Source organism: Vombatus ursinus, unplaced genomic scaffold (assembly GCF_900497805.2).
Source record: "Vombatus ursinus unplaced genomic scaffold, bare-nosed wombat genome assembly UNPS02014772.1, whole genome shotgun sequence".
Taxonomy (NCBI): Eukaryota; Metazoa; Chordata; class Mammalia; order Diprotodontia; family Vombatidae; genus Vombatus; species Vombatus ursinus.
The window spans coordinates 9,362,103-9,373,373 of record NW_020954550.1 but is presented as its reverse complement, the minus strand read 5'-3'; the positions used below and the strand labels follow the sequence as shown (position 1 = coordinate 9,373,373).

The following is an 11,271-nucleotide window of genomic DNA, read 5'->3' as shown; positions in this document are numbered from 1 at the left end:
ACTTGCCCTGAGTCACACAGCCAGGAAGTATTATGTGTCTGAGGCTGGATTTGAACTCAGGTTCTTCTGACTCCAGGGCTGGTGCTTTATCCGCTGTGCCACCTAGCTGCCCTTTCTTTGCCTATTCTTAAGAGTATTCCTACACCAGCTTCATCCACTTGCCCCTGATTTTTCTCACAAGACTCCTCTTTCCCTTCATGGATTTGTACTAGTTTTTCCCTCCTGCCTGAAAGGCACTCTCTCCTCATCTCCACCTCTTAATATCCCAGGCTGCTAAGTGAACATTGAATAGAGTGCTGGACTTGGAATCAGGCAGACATTTATTGTCTATGTGACCAGGAGCATCTCTTGCTCTCAGTTTCCTGGAGATAATAATAGCACCTCCCTAACAGGGTTATTGTGAGGATAAAATAATATAAATTGCTTGACAAATGTTAGCTATTATTTTTATTGTTCCCTTAAAAATTCTACTCTAGTACCTTCTATTTAAGGAATTTGTGACCTTCTTTGTGCATGTGACCTGTACCCTGTTGGCAGTCTAGTGAAGCCTATGGATCCCTATTCAAAATGATGTTTTTAAATCCATAGGAATTAAATCATAGACTCTTGCCCATGCCTGGAATTCTCTTCCTTCTCATCTCCAACTCGCCTTTCTTAAATTCTTAGCTAAAATCTCATCTTCTGCAAGAGGACTTCCCAATCCCACTTAATGCTAATGCCTTTTCCTCAGAGATGATCTCCAGTTTATCTTGTATACAGCTTGTTTGTACAAGGTTGTTTGCATGTTGTCTCCTTTATTAGACTATAAATTACTTGAGGGCAGGCAGGAACTGTTTTTGCCTTAAAGTCAACAAGTATTTATTAAGCACCTACTAGGGCAGCTTCCAGATGGCTCCAAAGGAGAGAGTGAGGCTGGTGAGTTGCACTGCCCTCTCACTTAAATTCAATTCACTTGCAAGTCTCGGCATCACCTTCCTGATGTCATGGTCCTCTTGGACAACAAAGGACAAACAACAACCTTTATGTAGTAGGAACTGCCCCACTGGGCACCCAACTGGCCAGTTCTAGTTGGGCAATGCAGCTCCTTCCTTCCATTCAACCATTTTTTCTTCCTTCCTCTCCTTCTGTCCACATAGGGTATCATAACCTTACCTGGGGATGTTCTGCCCAAAGGAATGTAAATTTTGAGCAATGAAACCTTGCAAGAGATCTTGGGGTCTACCGGCTATATTTCTTTCTTAAGAACCATGCCTTAGGGGCAGCTAGGTGGTGCAATGGATAGAGCACCAACTCTAGAGTCAAAAGGACCTGAGTTCAAATCCAGCCTCAGACACTTGACACTTAACTAGCTGTGTGACTCTGGGTGAGTCCCTTAACCAGACTGCCTTTCCAAAAAAAAGCAAACAAACAGAAGAACCATGCCTTAAACCCAAATCACTCCAGCTCTCATTGACTGGCCAATAATAGGTCTCAGCCCAGGCCGCCCGTGGTTGTCGTTTCAGCCCTGATGGCTCAGAGTGACTGTAAATAGAAATTGTTTCTGTTTTGGCCAGAAACTCTAACGTTTCTCTGATGGTCTTCATCTCCCAGATTGATTTTTTTTGACTAGGTAAAAGAGGCTATTCTTTGCCTCATTTCTTACCTAGCCTTAATCACTGAATGGGTCTTGCCTCAGTCAAACTGAGACCTGGGAAAGACCTTAGCTTAAAAAGGCTAAGGTTTCGATGTCCTGATCTATATCTCGCCACTGGACCTAGATGGCTCCAGAGGAGAGAGTGAGGCTGATGACTTTGCATAGCCTTGCATCACTTGAATCCAATTCACTTGCAAGCCATGGCATCACTTTCCAGATGTCATGGTCTTCTTCATGAAGGCCAAACAACAACTAGGGCAGATCGGTAGCGAAGTGGATAAATTGCCAGGCCTTGAGTCAAGAAGACTCATCTTCCTGAGTTCAAATCTGGTGTCAGACACTTCAGTCACTGTGTGACCCTGGGCAAGTCATTTTACCCTGTTTGCCTCAGTTTCCTCATCTGTAAAATGAACTGGGAAAGGAAATAGCAAACCACTCTTTGCCAAGAAAACCCCAAAGGGGGTCATGAAGTTGGACAGTACTGAACAACAACAAGCTCACCTACTATGCTAAACACTGGGGATATAAAGAAAGGCAAAATCCCAGTCATTTAATGGTAGAGACAACATGCAAACAACTATGAACAAACAAGTTATATACAAAATTATGCGGAAATGTCAACAGAGGGAAGGTGCTGAATTAAGGGGAAAGGCTTTCCATAGAAAATCAGTAAGCCTTTATTAAGGGCCTACTGTCAGGCACTGTGCTAAGCGCTGGGAATACAAAGAAAGGCAAGACTGTCCCTGCCCTCCAGCAGCTCATAATCTAAATGGAAGACAACACATAAAAACAAGCTGAAAAGGGATGGGAGGTTGGGGAGAAGTAAGCGGGGAGAGGACACCAGGCTCAGCCCACCATTAAGTCCTCCAACCAGGTGAGGTATTATGAGGTGTCTGCCGAGGGCCCCTCCTTAAAGAGAGTATCTGGGATCCCTCAGAAGCCCACCCTCTCCAATCAGAGATGGAGGGGTCCAAGGAAGGGGTTATGAATGGGGTTTCTTCCCGGTTTTGTGGCCTAGGCCCATAGTCTTTTGCAGCTTTTTCACCTTTCCTCCCCAGAAGCCCTACTTTTCTTTAAACTCCCAGAGGTCAGAGGCCTAGTGTGCTCCAGCATGGTCATTGTGCGGTTGGCCCACACCTCCTACGTCCTAAGCCCTTCGGCACCTTCCTACCATCAGAAAGTGTGAATTTCTTATATGATTTGATTTTGTAAGATTAGGAAAAAAGGTGGGATTTTAGCAGGGACTTAAAGGAAAAGCAGGGAAGCAAGAAGGGGGAGATGAAGAGAGGCATCTCCTGCATGGGAGAGAGATGGTGCCTTGTTTGAGGACAGCAGTAAGGGTGTATGTGGGGGAAACATGATACTGCAGGACTTAAAATACGCAGGATTAGAGAAGAGCCCAGTTATATTGAAAGTAAAAAAAATTTAAATTAAAAAGCCCACAGATCCAGGTTCAGAACCCTATTCTACACGAAGCCTTTCCGACTCCCCCCAGCTGCTAGTTGCTCTCCTTCCCCAATTTTATCCAGTACCTGTACGGTATACATTTTTATGTACATGTAACCCTCCCCCCCCAACAGAAAGTAAGCTCTCTGAGGGCAGGGTCTCTTTCCCTTTTGTCATTGTATCCCAGGCACCAGCTTAGGCGCCTAGCCCTGGGAGCTGCTTAAAATACTCAGTGATTATTGATTCGATCAGAACCAGCCAGTAAGAATAAAGCCGGGGCTAAAGGAGCGGAGCGGAGACAGGCCCATTCCAACGGCACCCCGAGGGTTTGGTCTAGTTTGCATTAAAAACCCTACCTCAAACGCTCGGGTAGGCGACAGAGCGCACGCGGCCGTGACGCACTTCTCCGGCTCGCGGAGCCCGCGGGGGAGGTGCGCCCCAGGTGAGGGCCCCCCCAAGGCCGGGTTGCCGGGGCGACGCTTCCGCACGCGCGGAGGGGGCGGCGAGCCCAGGGCGCGCGCAGCCCGGAGGAGCAGGGGAGTTGCGATCAGGGTTGCTAGACCTGCCCGGCGCCGCCACTCCGCGGTCGGGAGCGCGCTCACTGCCGCGCCTCCTCTCCGCTCTTCCTCGGCTCCCGTCGGCGGCGGCGACGCGGCGTAGTAGACGTTGGGGCTGCGGGAAGGCGACAAGCACCGGGTCGGGATGAACAGCGGCGGCGGTTTCACCTTGGGCCTGGGCTTCGGCCTGACCAACACGGCTGTGATTCAGGTGACTAACCTGTCGTCGGCGGTGACCAGCGAGCAGATGCGGACCTTGTTCACTTTCCTGGGAGAAATCGAAGAGCTGCGGCTCTACCCCCCGGAGTAAGTGCTTGGGCTCTGCTGGGGGAGGGGCGCGGGGCGCGGGCGCCATAGAGACCACGGGATGGGGGGGCCTGGGCGCGCGTTGGCCACGTGACCTCCGGGCTGCCGCCGCGGCCATGTTGGATCAGGGCACGGGGACCCTAGTGAGTCGGCGGGTTCCCCCAGCTCTCGACCCCCGCTCCCGCCCTGTGTTTACCCAAGTGGAGGCATTATAGCGGAATTGGGGGTGTCTTGATGTTGGTCGGACTAGAAACATTTCACGATATTACCAGAAGGAGGGCTTTGTCCTTAAGCCCGTGTTTCTTCCCTTCTGGGGGGGATGGTGGTGGGGGTTTGTGTGTGGGTTTTTTTTTTTCGCCTGAATCTAAGATGGCTGCGGCCAGGCTAGGCCGTGCACTCTGGGCGAGAACCTGGGATTAGCTTTCCGGCGGAGGTGGCCTTGGGACCGAGGGGCAGGCGTGGGAGCTAACCCGGCCCTTGCGCCTTCACCCCCCGACAGCCCGCGGCCTAGCGCCCGGTGGGTTGGGGGGGGCCTTCTTCCAGGTCTTGTGACCCGGGCCCGTAGTCTTTGGCCGCCCCTTCCCATTTCCTCCCGGGAAACCCCAACTTTGTCGTATTTCCCACATCGGGAGCCCTCTACGCTTTGGCTTGGTTATTTTGGGGTTTATTCCAACGGGATGCTCTGACTCAACGTTCCGTGTCCTGTGTCCTCAGAAATGGGGTTGGGGCTATGATTAGTAACCGGAAACTTAAAATTTTGGGGGGGTCATTGTATGGTATATTTCACTCAAAGCCATGCCTTTTCGTCTTTTCTCTCTCTTTTTAAAGAAATCTTAATTTCCACATTGCTATCCAGTAAGCCATTCCTCGTGTCAATAAAAAGGTGGGGGAGGAAGTAGTTAAAACAAAAAACAAAATAGCTAACAAGTTAGTCGTCTGACAGCCTGTCATTCCTTGCAGTTTTTGATATTATAGTTGGTCTTGCAAAACAGCTGAGTCCACTTAAACATTATTTCCCCCTTCCCCCTGGAAGTCCATTTATTTTTAACATTTAAAAAATTTTTTTTGAGTTCCAAATTCTCCCTCTCTATCCATCCCATGGAAAAGGCAAGCAATATGATGCCTATTAATATATTATTTTGTAGAAGAGGCCTTTGAGGGTCTCTTAGGTTCCACATAAGATTGGCTCAGTCAATTAAGTGTTTTTACCTAAATATTTTAAAATTGGTTAGAGTTCGTGGAGGTCTTGAAGACCTGAGTTTAAATCCCATCTCTCTCTTTGTGACCCTGGGCTATACTTGACCTCTATGTGCCTTTGGGGGCTCCAGTTTTCACTGGTAGAAAGCTGCCAGGAGAGGGGGGGAAAACCCAGCCCTTTTTTTTTTTTTTTTTTGAAGAGGGTGGACTATAGTGGTAGACTCATAACTCAAGTCCATGTTTCTACTTTGTCCCTTCCTGACCAAGTCAACAAACATTATGTTCCCAATAATAATCCTATATAGACCAAAAAAGAAAAAGAAACAGTCCCTGTTATCGAGGACATGGGAGAAATACAACAAGAACACAGATAAGTACACAAAGTAACTTATTTGTATTTGGGCGCGGGCAAATTTGTATTTATACCACTGGTGGTCATGGAAATTGTAGGATTAATGTAGGTTTGTAAAGGACCTTCGAAGTCATCTTGTCCAGCCCTCTTTATTTTACAGGTGAGGAAACTGAGACCCAGGGAAGTGAAGTGATTAGCCCAGGGCATAAGTGGTAAAGCCATTATTGGAGTTCATCACATACTGCTTCTCTTGAAAAGTTTCCTGTTGGAAGTGGCATTTGAATTGTGTTTGGAAGGAAACTAAGGATTCTTCAAGAGTGAAAATTAGAGGGAGTGCATTTCAGATGTGTGCACAGAGGTAGAAGTTGGAATGTCATGTGTGAGGAACAATTAGCAGGTCAGTTTGACTAGAATTCTAAGTGCTTGAAATATTATTAAATAGTAATTGAAGAAAAGGTAGAAGCTCTATTGTGATAGTCTTTAAATGTCATGCTGAGGGTTTTGTATTTTTTTCCTTAGCCACAGTAGGATGTCTCTTCCTAACATTACTGTCAAAGTAATCTTTCTCAGAACACATAGTTGATAGGTACGCCTCTACTTAAATACTAATACAAATTTAAACTGTTCCTTTGCCAGACTAGATTACTAGTGATTTCCTGATCTTGTATAATTCCCTTTTGTAACTTACTGTGTTTATATAGGCTATCATTTGGAATGAATTCCTACCATACTTCTAAATGCCACAGCCTCTTTGAGGCTTTCCCTGATTGCTCCAGCTAAAACGGATCCCTTCATCCTTGAATCTTTCATACTTACTCTTTGATCTCGTTTATCTGCTTTATACACTTTTACTATTTAAAAAATTACCTGATGTTCCTGTACGAATACTTTATTCATATTTACATCTAGTATTTGTCACTAATGTATATAGATCTCACACTACAGAATTGTCCAAAAGGTACAGTGAAGGAACAAGTTGACATGGGAGCTTATAATGGCTTTCCAATGGGGACAGAAATGACCAGATTAGAAAAAACATATTTATATATAGAAACATGTGTCTTTAAATGGACAGTTGCACTATAAGATGAACTTCTTGAAGTTCTTGCTTTTTTCCCCCCACATACAAAAGCATTTTGATAACCCTGCAGTATGCATTGATAGAAAAGATTCCATAATTACTTCTAAAGACTTCATAGGATGGAAACTATTTAGGCCCCCTGCATATGAATTAATTATGTGAAAATTAATAGCCATCTGGTACATAAATTAACTTAGAAAACCCTTCAATACTGTCTTACAACCAGTTTCTTTTATATACCTAACTCATTATAATGTGTTACAGTTGTCTCTTATGTCCCTATTTGATTAAAAGCTCCTTAAAGAAACTATTAAATCATTTTTTTCCCTTAAGGCAGTTGGGGTTAAGTGACTTGCCCAGGGTCACACAGCTAGTAAGTGTCAAGTGTTTGGTCTGAGGCCAGATTTGAACTCAGGTCCTCCTGACTTCAGGGCCAGTGCTCTATCCACTGTGCCACCTAGCTGCCCCAAATCATTTTTTTTTAACCTTAATTTTTCATCCCACTCTTATGGGAAGAGTATAAGAAAGAGAATAAGCATTTATATAGCATTTACTGTATGCCAAGCATTATGCTAAACCCTTTTTTACAAATACTCATTCATTTGGTCCTCAAAACAACCCTGGGGAGTAGATATTAATTATCATCCCAATTTTATACTTGAAGAAACAGGCAAACAGATTAAGTGACTTGCCCAGGGTCCCTCAGCTAGTCAATGTCTGAGACTGAATTTGAACTCAGCTCTTTCCAATTCCAGGCCCAGATTCTATCCACTGTGATACCAGCTGCCTTATTGTGTGTGTGTGTGTGTGTGTGTGTGTATATATATATATAAAATTTGCAAACTGTACACACATGTATATATGGTATACTAAGAATAAAAGGTACTTGATAAATATTTGAATTAAATTAGGTGAAACATGGACTGGGGGTGAAGAATGGGGGGTGTGTTTGTCATGGAGAACATAGGTATCTAGTAATAAAGCTTTCTTCTTATAAATATTTAACCAAATTATTATTATTAGTGCTTATGATTTCACACTAAAAGAGATAAGGAGCACATTACAGCAAAAATATGGTCTATTAAAAGTACATCTTCTGTAAAATCATAAAGAATAAAAGTAACATAAGTCCATGGAAGCAAAAGCTGAAATTTCCCCTCCCGTTAAAAATAAATCATTATAAATAAAAACAAATTATTTTAAATAATCATAAAGCTTAAAGTTTGAAATTTTTTTCATGTAAAACATTTCCATATTCGTCATTTTGTATAAGAAGATTTGAATAAAAGAGAAAAAATGAAAGGAAATGAAAAATAGCATGCTTCAGTCTTATTCAAACAGTATCAGTTCTTTCTCTGGAGGCAGGTAGTGTGTTTCATCATCAGTCCTTTGGGATTGTCTTGGATTGTTGTATTGCTGATAATAGCTAAGTCATTCACAGTTCTTCATCAAACAATGTTGCTATTACTGTGTACAATGTTCTCCTGGTTCTGTTCACTATGCATTATTTCATGTAAGTCTTTCCAGGTTTTTCTGAGGTCATCCTGTTTGTCATTTATAGCACAATAATAATCCATTTCAATCAAATACTACCACAGCTTGTTTAGCCATTCCCCAATTGAAAGGCATCCCTTTGATTTCCAGTTTTCAGTCACCACAAAAAGAACTGCTATAAATATTTCTGTACAAATAGGTACTTTCCCCTTTTTTTGGATGTCTTTCGGATATAGACCTAGCAGTGGTATTGCTGGATCAAAGAGTAGGCACAATTTTATAGCTCATTGGGCATAGTTCCAAATTGTTCTCTAGAATGGTTGGATCAGTTCACAAAGGTTTGAAATATTTTGTCCAAATTCAGGTAGACCTTGTTTTTTGTTTTTGTTTTTTTTGCGTTTTTTGGGGAAAGATGTACTTTAATGTTTTTCATTCTTAAATAAAATGTACAAGCTAGACTTTGTAAATGAATTTAATAGCTGGTTGTTTTGGTAAACTAGTGTTTTGCCTGCCGGGAAGGATAAATATTTTCATAGTGATATTTTAAATATTATATTGAGAACCTAGAGCTTCTGATTTATTTTTATTTTTATTTATTTTTAATTTTTTTATTAATTTATTTTGATTTATCAACAATCACTTTCATATGCTTTTGAGTTTAAAATTTTTCTCCCCCTTCCTTCCCACCACCCTCCCCAAGACGGTGCACAATCTGATATAAGCTATAAATATACATTCCTATTAAACATATTTTTACATTAGTGATGTTGTAAGTAAAAATTGGAACCAATAGGAGGAACCACCAGAAAGAGGAAACAAAACTCAGAAGAGAAAAAAAGAATAGCAATTCAAATTCTGTAGTTCCTTCTTTGGATGTGGGTAGCATTTTCCATCACGAGGCCTTTGGGGATGTCTTAGATCCTTGTACTGCTGGGAAGAGTTAAATTTATCAATATTAGTCATTGCACAACGTGGCTATTATTGTGTACAACGTTCTCTTGGTTCTGCTCACTTTGTAGAGCTTCTGATTTACAACATCAGTAATATATATTTTCAGATTATTCATGAGTTGATGGAACTATTAATTTAGTTCTGAGTTTAGAAATATATTTTGTTAATAAAGTTGAAAATTACAGCATGTATTTTCTTTCAGCAATGTAAAAATCCAGATTTTTCTCGTAACATGGGTCAAGAGATTCAGGGTTTTTTTGGTGTTTGTTTTTTAAGAAAGTTTTAAAGGAATTTCTAATTCTTTATTTTGTCATTTTAATTAACCTTTAAAAAAACTCAGGCCTTACTGAACAGAATATTCCTATTTTTATTTTTAAAAAGTAATTTCTATAACATATGTTAAATCTAACAAAAAAGCATATCAAAAACTCACCAGCGTAGTTGTATTTGTTTTTACCTGCTGGTTTTTCTTCCTTGTTCAGGTAACACAAGAAGTGAAACTAGTATTGTATTGAATTCCATAACTTATTATTAGTCTTTGCTTTATATCTATCTTCAACATTATTTAACCATATTTTAGTTTTGTTTAAATGTGGAAAAAACTTAATTTTTTAACATTCTGTTAAAATAAATTTTTTCATAGTACTCGGAAGTTGATGCTGGTACTCACAGAATTGGTCCTATGGTTTTATTTTTCATTTCTTGTTGCCGGCTGTTATTTATATCTTTATGTAATTTCTTCACTAATTTTTTGTCTCTTGGCTTAAATATCTCTTTATTGAATGAGACATCTAGGTTTTTAAAAAAATTCCATTTTAAGGGGCAGCTAGGTGGCGCAGTGGATTGAGCATTGGCTCTGAAGTCAAGAGGACCTGAGTTCAAATGCGGCCTGAGACCAAACACTTAACACTTACTAGCTGTGTGACCCAGGGCAAGTCATTTAACCCCAATCGCCCCCCCAAAAAAATTTTTTTTTAAAGAAAAAGAAAAAAAAATTCGATTTTAATAAATTTTTTTCTAGGGAACCCAAGCTACTTCTTTTGAAACCAAATTATTGCCAAATGCTATTTAAGATTTAAGGTTAACTTTAAAAAGATGTGTTCCTTCTTGTTTGAAATATAGTTGAAAATTATAGTCCCTTTAGATTATAATAATAAATATACTGAACAGTTCAGTTATATTTGGAAAGAAAAGAAGTTTGGATGTTTTTCTTATACTAATTTTTAAAAATTACAGTGTAGATTTTTTCATATTTTTTGACAACTGTTGGCACATTTTTTTCTAAATGTTAGAAGTTAGATTTATATTCTTCTTTGAAAATTTCAATTACTTTTATGTATACTTTTACCTAATAACCCTATAAAGCAAATAGGAGATGAAGATTATGTGACATACCTTTGGCAGATAGAATGGCAAATTCAGCATCCAAAACAATACTCCTATTAAGCACTCTATGTAGTTGCAATACATAAGTTTATCTTAATGATGTGCCATGATGGTAAGCCCCTGGTGTGCCAAATTTTTTGTCCTCAGAATTGACGAATTTCTAATTTAAACAGATAGAGGACACTTGGATTGACATCACGACCGTATTCTGAATACTTCATTGAAAGGCTTTGTGGCGATGAAGTATAGCAGCAAAGGCATCTTGACTATTTTGTCCATTACCCTTTTAGAGGGTTGAGCTTGAGTCAGGGAGAGATGCCTGAATCATTTGATGGGTTGGGAGAAGGGAGAAGGGAATAAGATGATTATTAGATGCTAAGGTAGAGTTTTAGGGAGACATAATCTAGGGAGAGTTGATTTGAGTTTGGGTAGGGTGGGACAGAGATGCAGTTGTAGGGTAGTGGTATTAAATCAAAATAGGTCCCTGCTGGTTTCGTATTGACTTAGAAAACCACAAATGAACATTATGTTACATTTTTGTTTATTTTGTTGAACGTTTCCCAATTACATTTTAATCTGATTCTTGCCCCACTTGGGAGTTCTGTGGTAGGCCAGGTTTAGACTTCTGTTCTAAAGGATAGCTATTTTGCTAGTATGTCTGCTTTACTAGCTATATAAATAATTTTGATGTTGGTAAAAATAATTTAGCTTTTACTTGTTCTTTTTTTAAAATAAGTTTTTGATATCTTCTGCTTCTTATATCATCATGGTTACCCCAGGTATCCCACTCCCATTGAGCCATCCCATATAACACACTTTATTCTGTAATAATAAACATGAATTTTAACCTTCATCAACATCGTACCAT

General features: G+C 40.7%; 1 protein-coding gene across 2 annotated transcripts in view; it reads left to right on the top strand.

Moving 5' to 3' along the window:
* Positions 1-3,725: 3,725 nt before the first annotated feature.
* Positions 3,726-11,271, top strand: part of SREK1 (splicing regulatory glutamic acid and lysine rich protein 1) — a 52,881-nt gene continuing 45,335 nt past the window's right edge. For both annotated transcript variants that reach the window (XM_027863510.1, XM_027863509.1), the window contains exon 1: positions 3,726-3,942. In XM_027863510.1, the coding sequence (XP_027719311.1) occupies positions 3,782-3,942 (161 nt within the window). In that variant the 5' untranslated portion in view covers positions 3,726-3,781. The remainder of the gene's footprint in view (positions 3,943-11,271) is intronic.